Source organism: Scylla paramamosain, chromosome 1 (assembly GCF_035594125.1).
Source record: "Scylla paramamosain isolate STU-SP2022 chromosome 1, ASM3559412v1, whole genome shotgun sequence".
NCBI lineage: Eukaryota > Metazoa > Arthropoda > Malacostraca > Decapoda > Portunidae > Scylla > Scylla paramamosain.
In genome coordinates this window covers 11,592,501-11,615,000 of record NC_087151.1, presented here as the reverse complement: position 1 = coordinate 11,615,000, position 22,500 = coordinate 11,592,501, and the positions used below count along the sequence as shown (strand labels likewise).

Below are 22,500 nucleotides of genomic sequence, written 5' to 3'. Positions count from 1 at the left end.
CTGTCGAATTCCTGCAGTCATGTTTTGTGATGGAGGTGGAGGTGGTGGTGATGGTGGTGGTGGTGGTGGTGGAGGAGGTGGAGGACGAGTGAAAGAAGGGTACCTGGATAAATGATACTCGTATTTTGGTATGAGAATGGATGAGAAAAAATTTGAAAAAAAAAAATGGAAAGGCAGAGCAAGATGAAAAATGAAAAGAAAACATCGAAGAGATAATAAAACGAATGAAAGATAACTGAGAAAAAAAAGAGAGAGAGGAAGAGCTAAAAAGAAAGAAAATTTGTTGATGGTTTCTAGCATGTATTTTTTTTTTAATAAAGAAAACGGTGAAAAATAAAGGAAAGAGTTTATGAAAAGCTAAAAGAAGAAAATACAAATTTTGACATGAGAAGAAATAAGGAAGAAAGAAGAGGAAAGGGAGGGGAAAAAATAATAAGGTTGTATTTGCAATATTTTATGGTAAGGGAAGGAGCAAGGAAGAGAGGAAGGGAAGGAGCAAGGAAGAGAGGGAAGGAAGGAGGGAGAAGGGAAGGAGCAAGGAAGAGAGAGAAGGAAGGAGCAAGGAAGGAGCAAGGAAGAGAGGGAAGGAAGGAAGGAAGAAGAAAATTTTAAAGAGTAATTTTACTGGTTTAGGTTTTGACGTGGGAAACGTTAAATTACTGAAGAGGAAAGAAGATTAAAGGAAAGAAAACAGAAGGGAAGGGAGAGGAGAGTAAAGGAAAGAGGGGAAGTGAGGAGAGAGTAAAGAAAAGAGAACAGAGAAGGGAAAGGAGCCGAGAGTAAAGGAAAGAAAACAAAGAAGTGAGGTAAAGAAGAAAAAAAAAGAGATGGAAGTAAATGAAAAAAAAGTAACAGAAGGAAAGTGAAGTAAAAGGGAAGCGGAGTAACTGAAGTAAAGAAAAAGAGAAGGAAATAAATGAAAGGAAACAGGGAAGGGAAAGAAGAGGAGAGTAAAGGAGAATAAAGAAAAAAAAATAACTAGCATAATTTTTCCTCAATAGATAAGTTACGTAGTACTGTATATTAATAATCATAAAAGTAAAAAAAAAAAGAAGAGGAGGAAGAAGAGTACCTGACAGCAGAAAGGCGTAAAAAAAGTACACAAAGACGAAAATGGGAGAAAGAAAAAAGTACCTGAGAATAGAAAAGAAAGTAAGAATGAAATTAGGAAGAGTGTTATAAAACTTAATTCCAATGGCGATGAGCTGCCATGTAGTAGTAAGAATAAAAAGAATAAATAAAGGAAAGAATGAAGGGGAAGGAAGGGATAAATGTAAAGAGAGAAGAACGGAGGAATGAAGTCAGGAAGAGAGAATCAAATACTGGTTTCCTTAATATTAATAAGTTAGTGTACGTATATAGTGATAGAAATAAAAAAAGAAGAAAAAGAAAAGGGAAAGAGGGAAAGGAGGACAAGAACAAGTAATGGAGTCAGGAAGAGCGATTCAAATATTGGTTTCCTTAATGTTAATACTGATAAAACTAGTGATAAGAATAAAACTATAAAAAAAAAGAGGAAAAGAAGGAGGAAAAGGAGAGAAGGAAGCAGGAAGGAGGTGTGAGAGAATAACGACTATAAATGCACAAATAAAATTAGTGAGTGTATACTTTTAATAATAGTAAATACAGGAAAGAAGGAAGGAAGAAAGTGAAAGTAGAGAAAGGAGACGAGGAAGGAAAAAGTGAGAGTAGAGGAAGAGAGAAGAATATGATGGACAGTGAGGTGAGAGAGGAGAGACTTAAGGTGAGTGATGAGGGAGTTTGAGGAGTCTGTTGCGGTACTGCGGGATTAAGGGTGACCGCCTTATATTTTGGGAGGAGACAGTGAGTAGAAGAGGAGGAGGAGGAGGAGGAGGAGACGAAGATTTATAGCCCAACGATATCAAGTTCATTTTGAGATTCTTATATTGTGTCTCTGCCTAGGCAAGATAAATTTCATGTGTGTGTGTGTGTGTGTGTGTGTGTGTGTGTGTGTGTGTGTGTGTGTGTGTGTGTGTGTGTGTGTGTGTGTGTTATTTCAGCAGCACAAGCAATATGTTTTATTATTACTTTGCATTGTTTTCTCGTATAGAATTTTGCTTATTGTATCATTCTGCATTTTGTTACATATTGGCATAACTTTTACTTGGCCAATACATCAACTAAATAAACGTGTGTGTGTGTGTGTGTGTGTGTGTGTGTGTGTGTGTGTGTGTGTGTGTGTGTGTGTGTGTGTGTGTGTATGGCACGTTGTGTAGCTTCAGCCTCTCATTCATTACAGGAGTCAAGAAGTTCTAAGTCAGGCCAAGTAGGTTAGTGTGCTAATGAGATTTTCGGAGACTGATTAATTTGCGTTTAACTTACCTTTGAGCCTTCTGATGAGTTACGTGATGCACCAGGTGAAGGGAGAGAGAGGGGCAGGTGAGGGGAAGGGGCAGGTGCATGAGTGGTGGCGAGACACTCAAGGTCGTGTAATCATTATACCAAGCAGAAATTGTACAACCTAATTTTACTCTTTCTTACTTTCTTGTGGATACTTAAGAAAATCTTGTTCATATTTCCTAGTGTCGTGAATTGTTGCATATCGCAGTGAAAGGGTTAAATAGTTGTTTGGCTGAGGGAAGAAAAAAAAATGATCTATTCTTTTCTTCCTGTGTTCATGCAAATATTTTCATACAGTGCTAATGTTAACAAAGAACGACCCTGACAGGAAAAGGATATGACTGGTGAACTGCCGTGAATGTTGAGTGATCCGCCTAGGTTTCCATCCTCGTCTGCTGCCTCATATCAACCCTTTAGATCATTTTCTCTTTTCAAAACTCAAAGCGGGTGAAAGCAATTAAGGAGGTGGTGCCACGTGGACTCCCAACTCTAATTAACGGGTTACACGCGCTCATTAGCATCTCGCCTGTCCTCTGAACCAGGTGAAATGCTTCAGGTAAATTTCACACTTTTCAAAACTCAAAATAGATCAAGATAATTAAGATAGCGCCATGTTGGTGTGAATGCCATTAAGCAGGTGATTATCTCGATGTCTCCTCTGAACCCGTAGATAAATTTCATACTTTTCAAAAATCAAAGCAGGTAAAGACAATTAAGGAGGTCGTGACAGATTGACGTGAACTGTTTTAAATAAGTGTCAGAGCTCATTAGTACCTAACCTGTCCTTTTAATCAGTTGATCTCCTCTACATACTATTCTCACATTTCGAAACTCAAAACAAGTAAGAACAATTAAGAGGGGTGCTGAGAGATGGACATGAACATTAGTAAATACATGATAGAAGCTTATTAGTACCTAACTACCTATCCTTTAAATTTAAACCAAGTGATATCGTCTTGATAAATTTTCCATATTTTAAAAGTCAGAGCAAGTAAAAACAATGAAGAAGGTAGCATAAGATTGCTGCTGAACACTACTGTCCAGGTGATGGCAGGTCACCAATATCTTACCTTTATTCAGTGGAAGGTTTATCTGTAATAATACGTAAGTACGCCTTACGCCACAGCCTTCACCTTCATCCATAACACAAGACCACTCAGCATTGCTCGTTTAGAGAGTAATTTATCCCCACAGGCCTCTATACTCTGCAGAAGTTTGGATGCCACGGTGGCTTTCTAATTTGGGTTAAGAATGTCATCCAACACAAACTCTAAGGCCAATGAGACGGAGATGAGCGCCAAGACCACGCGCAGCCATCAGCCATAACGTGTGTCCCAAGCTTTTATCTTACCTATCCTCTTTAACACGGTGTACAAACTCTTCCATTATTTCACTCACCTTTCCGAAAATAAATAAGTGAATATATATATATATATATATATATATATATATATATATATATATATATATATATATATATATATATATATATATATATATATATATATATATATATATATGCTGGTAATGTTCACGCGTGGGAAAAAAGTAGCAACATAAATTAAATCTGAATAGTTGCGTGAAAGCAGAAAAGTTATCGCTGAAAAAAAAATAGAAACTAACCTTCATGGGTGGCCACACATGCCTTAACACTTTACCAGAAGCACTGCTCGTCACGTGATAGGAACGTCGCCCGCACACCAGCAACACGTCACAGACAATGCCAACCCGGTGTTTGTTTGTGTGAATGATACTGAAACAAAGTTACCGGTTTCATCAGAGAACTAGGTTGAGTTAGGTTTGGTTAGGTTTAGGTTCATTCAGCTCTTTATAATTTCAATGCTGATCCCTTCATTGAAAAAGCAACATATCTTCGGCTCAGAAATAAAGTCATTGTTTAGATATGCTTAAGTTATCTCCATAATCCCTGCTGATGTCATCCTTGTTACATCCCTATACCATTTAAAGACTTTTACTAAATTCCCTCTTAAACCAGCACCTCTCTAAGGAATGCAAATGTACAAGCCTCGAGCAATGTTTCGTGCAGTTATGGAGATCCTGACCTCTGGCGCCTTGTAGTCTCGTCCATCATCCGTGCTGCCAACATGACTCCGGCAGACTTTCCAAAATAAACCAAACACTGAAGCTCGGGACATCAGTGCGACCAGGTACCACATGCAGACATCAGTGCGACCAGGTACCACATGCAGACAGACTCAGAAACGTTTTATGAGCACGTGTTTTACGGAAGTGTGGCAGCGAGATAATGAGACACTAACGGAAGCTGTCAATGAACACACTTGAGTATATTCACGTGGATATTTGCGGGGCCAGAAGATAAAACCCTACCGAGATTCAAGTCGAGGAGGAACAGAAGTGCGCACGTCTGTGTGTTTTACAAGCCGGTCACGAGTCACATCCGCCTCGCTGAGAAATCGGATCCGTGACAGGATTTCGGCACGATCCGTAAATCTCGACGTAGGCCTGTTTTTTTTATTTATTTTTTTTTTATGTCAGAGACCGGCCAAAGGAAATGAATAATAAGAAAAGATTAAAAAGTCAGTTCATTTTGCCGTTCCTTTCAGCCCAAATCCTTAAATATCGGCGTACAGGCAAGTCTGATATTTTTTCCCTTAATTTTTTTTTGTTTTGTATTGGAGGAATAAACCAAGACTAAAAATGAACTAAAAGAAAAACAACTCCATTCAAATGCTATTCCTCTCCTCACCCACCAAAAAAAAAATAAGATTAGAAGAACAAAGACACAAGACAATTTATTTTCTCAGGTGTCTTAATACTCCGTCTTCATTAGTTCGTAAATTTTTATTTTTCGTTGTATTTTCCTTTTGCTGTTAATATTGATTGCTTGTTGAGAGAGAGAGAGAGAGAGAGAGAGAGAGAGAGAGAGAGAGAGAGAGAGAGAGAGAGAGAGAGAGAGAGAGAATATGAATGGACGATTGTATATGTTAACCTCACTTCTCATATTTTCTGTTCTTTCCAGGTTGGTCACTGGTAGCAGGCTCTCCTAAGGACGTCTCTGAGGTTCACGTCGGGATTCGAACCGTGGCCAGTCAGTCGATTCCCGTGTTCGTTGTGTTCTCAACCGTTAACTCAACAAGACTACAGCGAATAATAAGTGCTTGTCGTTCGTGATCATTTGGGTAAAGAACAAGAAAGAAAAACAAAAGTCATATTTTTTCCTACTCACGAAAAATAGATAATTAGATAAAATAAGTGTGTTAAATTTTTTTGTAACGACGTAAAATATGACAATCTTAATATATCAGCCAGAACACGTCATGCTAATACTCAAGAATAACTGAAAATAAAATAAAAATAAAAAATAGTTGTTTGTGCCAGTATTACGTTTTCTGTGAGGACTAGTGTAATTACAGACAATCATAAAGAAAAAAAAAAGGAAAGACGATTTCAGCTCGGCGTAAAGATGTGAAAATATTTAGACATTAAATAACTGAATTTGAATTAAGTGCAAGAAAATTACAAGAAAAATACATGTAAGCCAGATAAAAGAAGAAGACAAAAAACATTGCAAGAAGAAAAGGAAAGATCATCGAAGAAATAATAAAACGAATATTAATAAAGAAATAACCATAAAAATTTTTTTTTAAATGTGTGTGCGTGTGTTTGTGACGTGGCGGCGCTGTGTAGTGTTGTGCGTCCCTTGAGCAACGAACCAATCGCTAATCGCCACGTGTCCGCTTGTGATTGGCTGGTGATTTCCCTGCTGGCTACAAGGCGGCCTGTGATTGCTGGCCTGATCCTGTTGCGGCGCTGGTGTGTAGCTGATGGCTTTGTTCCCAGCGACTCTCACCACCCGCCGCCGCGGCTGACTGACTGACGGAGGAAAGAAAGGAAAGGAAACAACGAAACAAAAGAAAGACAGGAAGCGTTCATTATATCTTACCGCTGAAATCTCGAGACATATTAGAAGAAAATCAAAGAAAATATCCTCTTTCAGTTTTACGAAAAGAGGAAAGAGAAAGGAAACAACGAAACAAAAAAAGAATATTTATTTTATCGTAACGAAGAAAACTAGACAGATTTGAAGGAAAAATAAAACGAGGAAAGAATAAAAGAAATTCTCCTTTCAATTTCACAAGAGGATAGTAAATAAAAGAAAACAACAAAATAAAAGGAAGAAAATTCAAACAAAAAAATAATTGAAAAACATCCACTTTTCAGTTTTACGATAAAATACGAAAGGAAAAAAAAGACATAACAAAAAAAATCGATCACAAACTTCCATTGTAAAAACTAAAAAGTCAAGACAGATCAGAAAAACAACATCTCTAACGCCATGTTATTAAATGAGGATCTAGTGACTCGGCTGAAAAGAAAGAAAATACTGAAGTGATTGACTGAGAAAGAGTGAAGTGAATAGAAACGAAGAGAAGTTGGCGATCAGTAAAAGTTAAGGCCAAGTAATAGAGGCAAGAACTAGGAACCGATTAAACCACGCTCATAACAATACGGTCACAACTTTCCTTCCTCTCGATCAGTAAGTTCGGTCAGATCTGGTGCTTGGGACGATCTGTTGAGAGAGAGAGAGAGAGAGAGAGAGAGAGAGAGAGAGAGAGAGAGAGAGAGAGAGAGAGAGAGAGAGAGAGACTGACTCCCAGACGCGGCCTCTCCATCTCAGAATTCTCTCTCCCTTTGTGCCGGAGAGAAAAATAATAAAGTAGCTATTGTCCTCCCGGCTCTTCCCTTCGCCTGAAAAAATAGAGAGCGAGAGACAGAGAGACAGAAAAAATATATAGCAGAAAAGAATAACCACTTCCTTGTCCTCCAGGCAGGCACACACACACACACACACACACACACACACACACACACACACACACACACACACACACACACACACACACACACACACACACACACACACACACACACACACACACACACACACACACACACACCATTACTCCGCCCATCAACTCATCATCTTCATAGCTTCACCGCTCTCCACGCCCACACCAGCTTACTCCAACCCAACGCCACGCGCACCTCTAGCCATGGACCAATTGGAGGCGACACCCACCCCGGGGCTCTCCGTGGCCATCACCATCATGACTACTTTGCTCAACACCACTCTAGAGGACTACCCGTTGCCCTGCCTTGACGCCTGCAATGCCTCCGCCTCTGCCTCCTCCAACAGCACCACGGACACCGACTCCCACAGCAGTAATGAGACGGTGAGTACTGATTATGGTCCGTGTGTGAGACATGGATAGATGGTTGGGTATATAGATGGATGGATGGATGAATAGATACGTAGGTGGATGTGTCTCTTATTCATTTATTTTCATGTCTCTTGGGAGTTGGACAGATAGATAGATAGGTGGATAAGTTGATAAATGGAAGGATATGTAGATAGATAGATAGACAGTCAGATAAGTATGGCTGTGTTTCCGTATCTTTTTATTGTGGTGCCTATTGGGAGTTGATGGATAGACAGGCAATGGGAAGATAAATAGACAAATAAGTAGGTTGATGGGTAGGAATGGAAGCTGTTTGTTGCCCCTGCGGTTGCTATTTCCCTAAGCCGTGAAATTTCCATCAAAGGACTTCAGAAATTCGTGTGTGTGTGTGTGTGTGTGTGTGTGTGTGTGTGTGTGTGTGTGTGTGTGTGTGTGTGTGTGTGTGTGTGTGTGTGTTTAAGGATTATCTCGTGTCGACATTGGTTGTTATTACTCCATCATCATCATCGTTCATTTTCTCCCATTTTCATTCTCTCTCTCTCTCTCTCTCTCTCTCTCTCTCTCTCTCTCTCTCTCTCTCTCTCTCTCTCTCTCTCTCTCTCTCTCTCTCTCTCTCTCTCATCTCATCTCTCATCATGGACGTGAGTTGGTTCAGAGAAAACTTTACGCTTCCCGAGTCTTGTATGCATTTACTGAATAATTCCCTGCTTTCCTGCCCCAATGAGAGGCAACGAGCAGAGGCCGTGCAGAGTTCCCGCGTCCCCTGCCTCCCACTCCTCCCTCGGTCCTTCCTTCCTTCTTCCCCCATCAGTCAATCCTCCAATCAGAGTGCGTCCCCAATTTTCTCCCAGCCGCAAGTGGCCAATCAAAAGGCATTATTCTGGAAGGCAATCAGCCATTCAGACGCCTTGTTGGAATGGCTCGTGAGATTTTGCTTCCATTGAGTTTTGTGTCTTTCTCTCGTGTATTCGTATATTTTGGTTCTCTTTTTCTCTCTGTCTCTGTCTGTTTGTCCATGTCTTTATTCTCTCTCTCTCTCTCTCTCTCTCTCTCTCTCTCTCTCTCTCTCTCTCTCTCTCTCTCTCTCTCTCTCTCTCTCTCTCTCTCTCTCTCTCTCTCTCTCTCTCTCTCTCTCTCTCTCTCTCTCTCTCTGTGTGTGTGTGTGTGTGTGTGTGTGTGTGTGTGTGTGTGTGTGTGTGTGACCGTGGTATTTTTGTCCTTATATCCTTCCTCTCTTCAAGTTTTCATTCATAATCTCTTTCTTTTTTTTTCTCATCTCTTTACCCTCGTTTCTTCATCTTTCTATTTTTATCAGCTTGTTCTATTCTCCTCACTTCTTTACACTCTTTGGTATTCTTATTTTCCTTCCTGCTCTTATGTGTAATATCTTTCCGATATTTTTTTTTTTTTTACGCCTTTAAGATTTAATACTCTTTTCTTCCTTTTTTTTTAAATTATTATAGTTTTTTTCAGCTCTTCACCTTCTACTGGTCTTTTCTTTTCCCCATGTTGCCATTAATTTTTTTTTTCTGTGTTTCATCTCTATATCCATTTTTTTTTCTCTTCCTTTTATCTACATATATTTCCTCTTACCTTACTTTTCTTATCTTATCTTCGTTTTCTTATCTCGTACCACATCTTTATTCTCCTCTTATTTATCGACCTCTCCATCCATACATCCCTCTCGCCTCACTTCTTATTCCTCTTCTTATTTTTCTCCCCCTCCCTCTATTTTTAATATATATTCCTCTTACCTCACATCTTTATTTTAACTTTTTTTCCTTCTGATTTGTACGTATTTTTTTTTCTCTTAGCCTTTTTATTCTTTTACGGTAACATTTTGCTCTACTTTCCACGTATATTTTTTTTTCTCCTTTAATGCTCTTCAAATTATCTTTTGTTCTTTCTTCCTTTTCATGTGATTTTTCTTCTCACTTCTTTTTTTTATCCTCATGTAATATTTTTCCTCCTACTTTTTCTTTTCATCTCTTTGGTCCTCTCTAGTGATTTTTTTATCCCTTTTTTCCTTAGTCATTTCTCCTTCCTGTCTGCATATACTTTCTCTCTCTCTCTCTCTCTCTCTCTCTCTCTCTCTCTCTCTCTCTCTCTCTCTCTCTCTCTCTCTCTCTCTCTCTCTCTCTCTCTCTCTCTCTCTCTCTCCCTTTTCGTTCTCCTCAAGTGATCTTTTTCCTTTGTTTGTACATTTTTTTCTTTCTCTTCGCCTCTTCACTTCCCCCACGTGATCATTTTTCTCCTTTCCTTTTCTTTCCTCACCTTTTCACCTTCCTCAGATAGTATTTTCTACCTATTTTCATTGTTATTTTTTTCTCTCTTCACCTTTTCACCTTCCTCAGATAATATTTTTCTACCTGTTTTCATAGCTATTTTTTTCTCTCTCCTTCGTTCTCCTCGGGTCACGCTCCGGGCAAATATGAAAACCACCATTTGCGGGAACCTGAAATAAAATAGCCCCTTAGACCTTACACACACAAACATGGACGAACCGCGCGATGAAGAGGAAAGGGAATGGGAGGGAAAAAAAATGTATTGGTGGAATTTCCTTTTACCGTAGAAACAAACCCAAGAATTCCTCCAAGCTATAAGAGAATGTGAACTCTCTCTCTCTCTTTCTCTCGCTCTCTTACTCTCGAAATTGTTAAAAAAAAAAAAAAAAAAAAAGCGAGGGACAGAAAACAGCAGGAGACATTCAACACTTATTGCTTTTACTGCCTTTTTGTATTGCTAAATTTGGTTTCATTCTAAGAGCAAAAAATTGGTGAGTCTTTTGCAACAGTTAAATGTTTTGGTCTTTTTAAATATTCCCCGATGTTGTTATCCTTCCCTCTCCTTCCTCTTCCTCTCTTTTTCTTTTTTTTTCTTCTTTCTTCCATGATTTGTCCTTACGTTGCTGTTTTCCTTTCTGTCTCCATTCATTCATTTTCTCTCTCTCGTCCTTCCTTCTACGACTTCTTTTCCTTTTCTGCTACCTTATCTTTCGTTCTTTTCTTTTCCTTTTCTTTCCATCTTCATCCCTTTTTTCTTTCATTTCTTTCTTCTCCTCCTCTTATTGTTTGCCTGTTGACGTCTTTGTTTACAACTCTTTTTTGTCTTTTTTCCTTTTTTTCTTTTTTTCCTTCTCTCCTCCTCCTCTTGTCCGTTTTTACCTTCCTTTCTTCCTTTCTCTTTTTTTTGGCATTTCTTTCTTCTTTTTCCTCTGCGTGTCTCGTTTTACAATACATCCTACATACCCATCCTTTCATTTCTTTTCTTTTTTTCCCTAATATTCATTCCTTCCTTCCTTCTTCCTCTCCCTTTCCTTATCATATACCTCTTTCCTTCTGCCTCACCTTCCTGCCTTTGTCCCTTCCTTCCATCCTTTTCCCCCGCCTATTCTTCCCTCCATCCTTTCCTCCTCTATCACACGCTCTCCTCCCACCGCCAGACTTAATGTTGTTTGTGCCTGTGAAGAAGAGTTACGTTTCCAACTGATGCACTCCCACACAGTCGTACATTTCCTCCCTGTCCCCGCGTCCTTGGTTAGCGAGTGAGTATCCAGCGATAGTGGTGCTCTTGAGGGAAGTTCCTGCGTCTTCTCAGGACAGAGGAAACCTAAGGGAAGCGTAAATTTTTTGAGAAAAGAGGATAGTAAAGGCGTCGTAAGTGAAGTTAAGAGGTTTTGGGGATGGTATTCTCCTTGGTTCATTCTCGCAAGGTGAGAGTGTGTTAGGAAAGGTTTGCCAGGGAGGGAGGGTGGGACAGAGAGAGAGAGAGAGAGAGAGAGAGAGAGAGAGAGAGAGAGAGAGAGGAGGGAATGATTTTCGCTCAAGTACGTAAGGAAGAAGCAGAAAGGGAAAGGTGAAGGTAATAACTATAAATATTTAAAGAGATCATTGATAAAAAAGAAAAAGTTATGTCAAGTAAGAAGAAAATAGTAAACGGTAGAGAATGTATAGTGAGATTTCGAAAACAAATATCCAGTCTTGCACTTCAGAAATAAAAGCGAGAGAGAGAGAGAGAGAGAGAGAGAGAGAGAGAGAGAGAGAGAGAGAGAGAGAGAGAGAGAGAGAGAGATTGTGTGTGTGTGTGTGTGTGTGTGTGTGTGTGTATTACCAGCGTTCTCGGCTTCCAAGCAATTTTGGGCTCAATCACTACAACTCTGATTGACCTTCCCCTGACCTTGATTGCTGCCCTCATTCCATCTCTCTCTCTCTCTCTCTCTCTCTCTCTCTCTCTCTCTCTCTCTCTCTCTCTCTCTCTCTCTCTCTCTCTCTCTCTCTCTCTCTCTCTCTCTCTCTCTCTCTCTCTCTCTCTCTCTCTCTCTCTCTCTGAACAAAATTCAAGTACATACTATATTTTTGTTGTTGTTGTTGTTGATATGGCGGTAATGGTGGTGGTGGTGGTGGTAGTAGTACTGCTGCTGCTGATGATGATGATGGAAATAACCCTTTCAAAAATTATGAATGGCCACAAAAAAAGTTATTTATTCTCCACTTTTTTTCCACCTACACTAATGACAATAAATCACGCTGACACACACACACACACACACACACACACACACACACACACACACACACACACACACACACACACACACACACACACACACACACACACACACACACACACACACACACACACACACACACACACACACACACACACACACAATAGCTCCTGAATTTAATGAGTGGCATCCTCGTCAGCATATTAAATCAAGGTAGTTTAGCGATCATGTGTTGTGCCTCGTGACAGTTAAGTAATTAATGATATAGACAGTACTGAACAATGAGAGAGAGAGAGAGAGAGAGAGAGAGAGAGAGAGAGAGAGAGAGAGAGAGAGAGAGAGAGAGAGAGAGAGAGAGAGAGAGAAAGTGGAGCTATGAGAAAGAAAGATAGACAAAGAAGAGAGGAAGGAAAGGAGACAGAGAAGAAACAAGGGGAGGGATTAGGAAGTGAGAAAGAAGGAAACGGAGAGAAATTAAAGGAAAGGAAGTGAGCAAATGGAAAAAGGGAGGAAAGAAAAAGAAAATATTAAAAAAGGGAAAAGAAAGAAAAATGAAAGAATTAAAAAAAGAAAGGAGGGACTAAGGAAAAAGAATAAAAAAAGGAAGATGATCATGGAAGAAGAGAAGGATAGAGAAGAGAAGTAATCTAGTAATGAAGAAGAGAAGAAATAAGGAAGGAACATAATAAAAGAGAGAGAGAGAGAGAGAGAGAGAGAGAGAGAGAGAGAGAGAGAGAGAGAGAGAGAGAGAGAGAGAGAGAGAGAGAGAGCTGAATGCATTTTCCACTTCATTTCCTGCTATTTTTCATTTATCACTTTTTTTCAATTTATTCTTTTCTCATCCCTTTTGACTGTTCCTTTTGTTCATTTTTATCTGTATTTCTTTTCTTTCTTCTTTTCTGCCGTTTTCCTCTCACTTCCCTTCATGCTTCATTACTTTCTTATTCCGTTCCTTTCTTTCCCTCATTTCCTCCTTCCATCTTGTTTCCTCTTGTATTTTGTTTCCTTCATTCCTTGCCACACAAAATAGATACCTCCTTCTCTCCTCCTCCTCCTCCTCCTCCTCCTCCTCCTCCTCTTCTTTTTTCCACTTGTTTTAATATCTTCCTGTTTTTTGTGTTTTTTTTTATCAATTTCTGCTTTTCCTCCATTCCTATGTATAAATTTGACAAGTATTTTTCTCTTTCATATCTTTTCTTTTGTTTCTCCGCCTTCATATTCCATTGCAGTTTTTCCTCCTCTTCTCTCTCCCTCCCTCCTCTTTACTGTATGACTTTCACGATTTTTCTTTTCTTTTCTTATAATTTCCTTCCTCCTCCTCCTCCTCCTCCTCCTCCTCCTCCTCCTCCTCCTCCTCCTCCTCCTCCTCCTCCTCCTCCTCCTCCTCCTCCTCCTCCTCCTTCCGGACAACCATTTCCAACTCTAACACATTCCATTTTCCTTTCAAAGCCAAATTTCTAAAAAGTTTTCTCTTGTTTCTTTGCTTCCTTCTTTCTTTATTCTGTTTCCATTTGTTTCTTCTTTTTATTTTGTATTGTAGTCCTTAGAATGCGTCTTTCATCTTCTCCTCCTCCTCCTCCTCCTCTTCCTCCTCCTTCTCCTACTTCTCCTTCTCTTAACCTTTCACTCTTTCTTCCTTCTTTTTAAATAATTTTCGAGAGAGAGAGAGAGAGAGAGAGAGAGAGAGAGAGAGAGAGAGAGAGAGAGAGAGAGAGAGAGAGAGAGAGAGAGAGAGAGAGAGAGAGAGAGAGAGAGAGAGAGAGAGAGAGAGAGAGAGAGAGAGAGAGAGAGAGAGAGAGAGAGAGAGAGAGAGAGAGACGTGCACTTAGAATTCCTAATAATAAGAAAAAAAAAAGGTTTGCAGAAAGAAATTACTCTTGAGAAAGCATCAGTTGAATCTTCAGGCATTAGTCTTTTTTTCAGAGATTATGGCTGCATTGTGTTATGTATGTGGAAGGAAATTAATAACGTATACAAAGGAGGAAGGGAGGGAAGAGAGAGAGAGAGAGAGAGAGAGAGAGAGAGAGAGAGAGAGAGAGAGAGAGAGAGAGAGAGAGAGAGAGAGAGAGAGAGAGAGAGAGAGAGAGAGAGAGAGAGAGAGAGAGAGAGAGAGAGAGAGAGAGAGAGAGAGAGAGAGAGAGAATTACACGATTTACAGAAAAGGAATATGATGGGAAGAGGAGGCATGAGGGAGGACGAGAATGAGGAGGAGGGGGATAATAAGGAAGACGACGACGAAGAGAAGGAAGGGAAGTGGAGAAGGAGTTAAGGAAGGTACTCATATGTGTGATCTAAATGGGAGATTCAGAAATAGTGTTGAATTCACTTAAAAACACGTGAATGGATGTGACGTTGACGGTAGTGGTGGTGGTGGTGGTGGTGGTGATGGTCGTGGTGGTGGTGGTGGTGGTGGTGGTGGTGGTGGTGGTGGTGGTGGTGATGGTCGTGGTCGTCGGGGTATTTTTTATAGTCGTGAAAAATTTATGTATATTCTCGTTTTGTATTCCCAATGTATGCGTGGCTTTTCGGATCCCGTATATTTATTCATTCGTCCACTGGTAAAACGTATATATTGGCCTGCGAGTACACACACACACACACACACACACACACACACACACACACACACACACACACACACACACACACACACACACACACACACACACACACACACACACACATTCCCTAACGTTGTTTTTTTTTTTTTACTTTCTCCTAGCCATTAATTATATTGACCACCGAAAAGTAAAAGATTATAAGAAATAGATTAATGTGTCATATTAATCTAATAAATATTTTTCAAGTGCAGATACAGTAAAAACTAGATTCATACTTTAAAACACTGTTTTCAATTGAATTATAAAAATCTACAAACTGAACTACAAAAAAAAGCAACGATGAAAACTGTTCACTTAATTTTGGCCTGAGAGTGTGAATGATGTGTGAATGTGTGTGTGGTGTTGTCTTTCCGTCACAATAAATGTTACACAAATGACTAATTGTGGCAGTGCCGTGAGCTTCCCCTGCCACACTCAGGCAGGGGATGCCCAAGGAACATATAAGACTTACCTATGTAGAATCCTTGGGGTGCCTCAGGTCCCTAGAGACTGGTCGTGATGCAGTCCTGCTGGACGGCTGCCACTTCGGGAGGCGGCACACTGGCTGCAGCGTCTGGCTGTGTGTCATTGGCGGGCGGCACCGTCACTCACACGCTTGGAAATATTTTGAGAGTTATTGAAGTGATTCATTGGAGTGGAGGGAAAAGGAAGCCCTGGCCTGATATAAGGAAGACCCATAAAGATGTGAGGAGGTCCTGCAGAAGATGCTGATGAAACTTCCGAGTCAGAGAATGCCTCAGGGGAGCGTGCTGGACTTGTAAGGGCGATGGCGGTGGCAGCGGTGGTGCTGGTGGCCTTTCTCGGCCAGGGAAAAGCTAGAACACTCCACACTCCTCCACTTGATCTTAGTGACGACTTGCTGCAGCTCCTGGTGGCGGGATATTGCAAGTCCTGGATCCGCCTTTATTCCCTTGCCTTTGCTCTTGTCCCGGTGTGTGACAAGAGGCAAGGAGAGTAAGGAAGTGCTTCACTCTCACTTCCTCTCCTTTTAGGTAGGCACGTGTGATTGAGAAAGACACTGAAAAAAATATACATAATCATTCTTTGACCGCGAAGAGGAAGAAAGAAGAGACGTAGAGGATATAAAGAAAAAAAAGCAGGAGAGTGAAGGTAGAGAAGATAGAGAAGCAGGAAGAAGAAAATAAAAAAGAGAAGAATAATATAGAGGAGAGGAAACGAAGATTGTAGAGGAAGTAACAAGAACAAGAACAAAAACAAGAGGAAGAAGCACAGCAAAAAGAAAAAAAAGAAGAAAACGAAAAAAAAGGGGGAGTGGGGGAATAAGAAAGGGGTGAAGAGAGGGAGGGACCGAAACAAGTTTTTTTGCTAACTTATGGTAAAGTTTTGATGAACGAACGCCGTTATGTAAGGAAAGAAGGAGGGAGGGAAGAGAGAGAGAGTGGTCCCAGGGGAGGCTACTTGAGGGAAGGTAGGAGGGAAAATTCAATGTAGAATGGAAGCAAAGAAACAAGAAAGCAAGCAGAGGAAAATTAATCAGAAAGGAGGAGGAGAAGGAGGTGATGCTGGTGGAAAGTTGAGGAAGGTAACGACAGGAGGGAAGAGGGAGGAAGACTGGAAGATAAGGTGTGTGTGTGTGTGTGTGTGTGTGTGTGTGTGTGTGTGTGTGTGTGTGTGTGTGTGTGTGTGTGTGTGTGTGTGTGTGTGTGTGTGTGTGTGTGTGTGTGTGTGTGTGTGTGTGTGCGTCAGACTCCCGAGACACGGTGGAACATTAGTTAAAGTGAGTTGGAGCGCCATGAGAGAGAGAGAGAGAGAGAGAGAGAGAGAGAGAGAGAGAGAGAGAGAGAGAGAGAGAGAGACTCCTCACCTATCTTCTTTCCGGTGGAATAGATTCAGATTCTCTCTCTCTCTCTCTCTCTCTCTCTCTCTCTCTCTCTCTCTCTCTCTCTCTCTCTGTCTGTCTGTCTCTAAGCCGCCTCCCTAACGCAAAAATAAAAGAAATCTGAGATAAAAAAGCTAAAGATATTTTTTCTTTTGGGGAAGAAAGTTGATGGCGCTTTGTTTCTGAAGATTCTGCTAAATGTGTGAAAGTGTTGGTTGTGAGGATAATGGTAGTCGTAGTAGTAGTAGTAGTAGTAGTAGTAGTAGTGGTTGTTGTTGTTTTTGTTGTTTTGTTGTTGTTGTTGTTGTTGTTGTTGTTGTTGTTGTTGTTGTTGTTGATGTTGTAGTAGTAGTAGTAGTAGTTGTACTAGTAGTAGTAGTAGTAGTAGTAGTAGTAGTAGTAGTAGTAGTAGTAGTAGTAGTAAAAGTAGTAGTAGTAGTAGCAGCAGCAGCAGTTGCAGCAGCAACAGCAGCAGTAGCAACAGCAGCAGCAGCAGCAATAGCAGCGGCAGCAGGAATAGCAGCAGCAGCAGCAGCAACAGCAGCAGTAGTAGTAGTAGTACTAGTAGTAGTAGTAGTAGTAGTAGTAGTAGTAGTAGTAGTAGTAGAAGAGGAAGAAGTAATAGCAATTTCAACTTTATATCACTATTCATCATTTCCCTCTTACTGCAGGAACACACACACACACTCACACACACACACACACACACACACACACACACACACACACACACACACACACACACACACACACACACACACACACACACACACACACACACACACACACACACACACACAAGTAATAAAGTAGAGTCGTGGCGGCGCGTCATGATTCTCCCTCTTCGTTTGACTTATTACTTGTGGCGCCATGTGTCGGTCACTCAGGTGGAGGAGCGACGCGAGTCAGGCTGGTGGAGGCTGTAATGTGGATCAAGGCTTGGGAGAGGAGTGGAATTTGATATTATGAAGTGATTTAAGTTTGTAGAATTTTGAATATTTTTAAGTACTATAATATGATGTGAAGTATATATGTGGAATATTTCTAACCTTTCACTGCACGAAGGCTCCACAGAGAACCTTTATACGCATACTCCAGAAATTAAAGAGATTAAAAAGAACAGGTTGTGCAATTTGTAGGCAGTATAACGTATGAGGATGGCTGTAGAAGGAATACAAATGCATCGGATTAGATTGGGAGTCAGGAACGATGCGGCAAATACAAACAGAAAGAGTTCATTTTAAGTGTGCTTGTGAAATTTGCGGATTTTTTAAGTACTCATCTTAATGTGAAGAATGCTTGTGATTTTTTTTTCTTTCTTTCTTTCCTTCTCATTCCTTCTTTTACTCTTTAGACTCATTTTTTTCTTTCTTTTTATTGTTATTGATTGGGACTTTGTAAAGATATGCTCAATTTTTGTTGGTTTTGTTTCATGTACGAGTCATAATCTTGCTCTTCATGTTGTTGAGATTATTATTTTTTTCCATGTCCTTCGTTTATTTAAGGTTTTCATTATTATCTTTAAAGTGAAATGCATGGAAAAGAACTTTGGATTGGATGTTAGTCGTTTTTTAACCTTTTCTTTTTAATTTTTAAATATATGAATGTAATGGAAGAGCTGATATTTTTTCTTTATTTTAAGCTGTGTTTTCTCTACACTTTTGTATTTGTTTTACTCCTACTGTGCATTTTTTTTTTTAGCAAGTCTCCATTTCTTTCTTAATTTTACAGCTACATTACCAAAATATATTTATATTTTGAATTTTTTTTACACTTGTGTTTTTCATCCCAACCTATAAAATCAAGTACAAATAGTATAGAATTTTCCAACACACACACACGCACACACATCCACACAACCTCTCACAAGTAACACAAAACAAACAGTTACACCAAAACACAACTTTCAAACGATTAAACAAAAAGAAATACCTAGACTTCCAAACAAACTAAACAAAACAGCCACACACAAACACACAGCCTTCCAAAACTCAAACAAGCAATCAAACACAGCACACAATCTCCCGAAAGTCAAACAAACAGCCAAACACAGCCACGCAACTTATTTAAGATCAAACAAACAAACAGGCACACACACAAACACACAACCTTCAAAAAAGCAACCAAACAGCTGCACAATCACACAGCCAATCACAAAGCCTTCCAAAAAATAAAAACAAACAGCCACACAGGCCCCAGCAAACTAAATAAAACAGCCACACGTTATCAAACAACCTCCCAAAACTCAAACAAAACAGATACAAACCCACACAAACAAAATAAACATAGAAACACGACATTGCATAAGCCACACGCACAATCCCAGACAGTCAGGCAGCCAGACACTGCCCTCAGCACCGCAGCCATGGAGGTGGAAAATAGCGCTGTTCTCATTGTTAGTATTATATTATTACATGGCGGTGCAAGTCAGCGTTCTTTCACCACCTTTGATCCATTCTGAAGTAGCCAGGAGCGTGAATTGAAACGCTGACAGGCAACAGAGATGGGTGGCTAAGTGCACTGTGGTGTTTTGTAAGTCAGAAAATTTAGACACACACACACACACACACACACACACACACACACACACACACACACACACACACACACACACACACACACACACACACACACACACACACACACACACACACTGGCGAGATGGATCAAAGATGGATCACGTAAAGGTCTCCTCTCTTTTGGTCAGAAAGCCGACCTGAATATGACTTCATGTAGAATTCAAGCTCGCACCTGCCCTGCCTTGTTCTCGCCTCGCACAATGGCGGGGAGACAGACAGATAGACAGGTAGATAGATAGATAGATAGATGGTTAGACAGACAGAATGAAAGGAAGAAAATACATAGATAGATAACTAGATATATACTTCCTTGTCCATAATAATACAAAAAATAATAACAGAATAAAGTAAGTGTAAACCGTATTTCCACTGAACCACTGACACGCACACGGCTCTTCCCTCCTCCTCCCTCACTCCTCTATGGCTCTTTTCACTCTGCCTTTCACCCGTTACTCACTCCCATTCTCCATTCTTTACCTCATCCCTTCCATCCCTTCCCACCGCCCACATCACCCTTGGCTCTCACTCTTCCCTGCACTATCAAAATCACCTCTTGGATCGTTATGTGCGTCTTCCCTACGCCTGTCATTCTAATTGTCTTGTTTTCTTTGTTAGGCACTTAGTAGATCCTCATTAGATCCCTGTTAGGGCCCTTATTAAACCCTTGTCAGACCCTCATTACACCCTCATTATACTCTCATTTCACCCTTGTTATAATCTTGTTAGACCTTGATTATATAACCCTTGTTAGGCCCTTGTTATATCCTAGTTAGACCCTGAATAGACCCTCGTTAAACCCTTGTTAAACTCTCATTAACCCTTACTAGTCTACAAGGTCTTACAGAAGCACGTGAAGTATGGAAACTGAAGAAGAGGCACGAAGGAAAATGAGGACAAGGAAAAAAAGAAAAAGGTAGAGAGGTAACTTGTTGACGAGACAAGATTGAGGACAGGAAAACATGTGGATTTCTTTGCGTGAGGCGGAGAGGAGGAGGTTGACAGGAGACTTGTTGGCGGGAGCGAGAGAAAAGGACAGAGGTAAATAGAAAAATAGGGTATCTTGTTTGCGTGTGGCTGCGGGGACAAGACAAGACGAGACAGGCCGGGAGAGTGGCTGGCAAGGAGAACAGACCGTAGCTTCCTTGGTGGTTGGCTAGGCGTCTGGCTGGGCAGTGAGGCAGATGGGAAGAGGCGTAAGGTTTCCCAGGTTTTCTATGTCTCCTCTCTCCTCTCTGGTACAACTCGTGTCTTTTTGTGGGCAGAGGAATTACACGGAGTATTTTGTTTCCAGGGTTCAGGGGAGATTACCTTCCGGCCTGACCTACCTACAAATGTTGTGTCTCTTCTGTCTTCTTTCCTGTCGCTTTTCTCCTCCTCTGCTTTTTCTCAGGATTCTTTATTTCGTCTTCGTGTCTTCTTATGCGTGTATCCCCAGTCGTGATTCTTTCCTTCCCTCTTTTTGATTTCTCATTTCCTCTATCTGTTCGTTAGTTCTAATCCTCCTTGTTTCTTCTCCCTCCTCCTCCTCCTCCTCCTCCTCCTCCTCCTCCTCCACATTTTATTCCTCTGCCAGCTTTTTCTCTTCCTTATCATGTGTGTGTGTGTGTGTGTGTGTGTGTGTGTGTGTGTGTGTGTGTGTGTGTGTGTATATGGGCGGTGGTAGGGAGGTGAATGAGTGGGTGGTGCTTAAGGATCATTATTCTCTTCAACTTTTTGGAAGAGTGCTTATTGGTCATAATCTCCCCACCCGTATGGTGATGTGCACACATGAATCTCCCAACACTTAAGGGAGGATGCGTTGGGTCTTAATCTCCCCATCCATGTGTTGGGGTGCAGAAGGATTATATTCTTCCCAGTCTTATGGCATAGTGCATTAGGGCCATAATCTCCCTAACATTACCCTTATTTTCACATCTTTTCTACCCTTCTTTTATCTTCTCGTCTTCTTCCTTTTCGTTGCTGATGAAGTTGTAAGATTGCACGAGAGCTTACTTTCTTTCTTCTTATCTTTTTTTCTACTTGCCTTCCTCTTCCTTCTCGTTGCTGATGGTTCTACAGGACTTCATTTTCTTCTTCCTTATCTATCAGTGAAATTACCATCTCAACCTTATTTTCATTTAGATGCAGATGAGACTGTACACCTCCTGCGGCCCGAAGAGAGAGTTTGATCAGCTGATATTAGTAAACAACGCATTCCCTGAAGAACGTCATGATTTTAAAAAATTTAGCTCCTATTCACAAACTCATAAGGGTGATTGTAGACTGGGAGTGGAAGGGAAAATGTTCACTTGATAATCTTCCCCTGACCTGCTTCGGCTTATCTACCGCCTTCCATTTTTTGTGTAATATATTTATGAGTAGCGGAGCCTCGAGTGTTCAGAGGATGAGTGGTATTTTAAGGTTGACTTCATTCTAGTTAATCTGGCCTTCATATTTATTACAGTTTATCGGTTTATACATTAGTGAGGGACAATGTGTGTGTGTGTGTGTGTGTGTGTGTGTGTGTGTGTGTGTGTGTGTGTGTGTGTGTGTGTGTGTGTGTGTGTGTGTGTGTGTAGAACAGAATATTTATTTGTATGCTCGGACTTCACAAAAAAAAAAAAAAACAAGTATGGAGCACAGCAATCGCACAGCATGATAAGTATACAAGTTAACTAAAAAAAGAATGCCATCGTAATGTAAAGAAATCCACTTAACACTAAACAGAAACAAACACCAATAATCAAATCACAAATAGATTATAGAGAAATTACTCATGTGTATAAATAGTGTGTGTGTGTGTGTGTGTGTGTGTGTGTGTGTGTGTGTGTGTGTGTGTGTGTGTGTGTGTGTGTGTGTGTGTGTGTGTGTGTGTGTGTGTGTGTGCGTGTGTGTAAAGAAAAAGAAAACAGAGAAAAAAAAACACCACAGAGCAAATAACTCATGATGCTCGTGATGGTTCGCACAAAGGAACGTAGTTTTTGGCATTTTGTTCTCTCATCAAGACTAATTTCAAAGACCACACAGATAATTAGTCAGGTTCTCGTGGGTATTTTAACCTTTAATGATGCACAATCCTTGTTAACCCTTTTCCTGCCATGTGCAACAATTCACAACACTAAACACAATGCATGGAATCTCTATAAGCGTCTACAAGAAAGAAAACTGGTTAGAAGAATAGGTTTTGGAATTTGTAGTCAGTATAGCGTTTAGAGATGGCTGTACAACAAGAAGAAATGACTCATAGTGGCTAGTGATTAAGGAAAGATGTACCAAACAGCAGTAATCATAAAAACACCCTTGAAAATCTATCAGTAACTCCTAATCTGTTCAAATCAAACCTCCAGCGATTCATTATTTAAAAATCAGTACCTAAGACTATTCGGAAGAC

General features: G+C 40.4%; 1 protein-coding gene across 2 annotated transcripts in view; it reads left to right on the top strand.

The window, feature by feature from the left end:
• Positions 1–22,500, top strand: part of LOC135100646 (G-protein coupled receptor dmsr-1-like) — a 348,624-nt gene that overhangs the window by 296,357 nt on the left and 29,767 nt on the right. For both annotated transcript variants that reach the window (XM_064003744.1, XM_064003735.1), the window contains exon 5: positions 5,363–7,577. In XM_064003744.1, coding sequence (XP_063859814.1) covers positions 7,398–7,577 — 180 coding nt within the window. In that variant the 5' untranslated portion in view covers positions 5,363–7,397. The remainder of the gene's footprint in view (positions 1–5,362; positions 7,578–22,500) is intronic.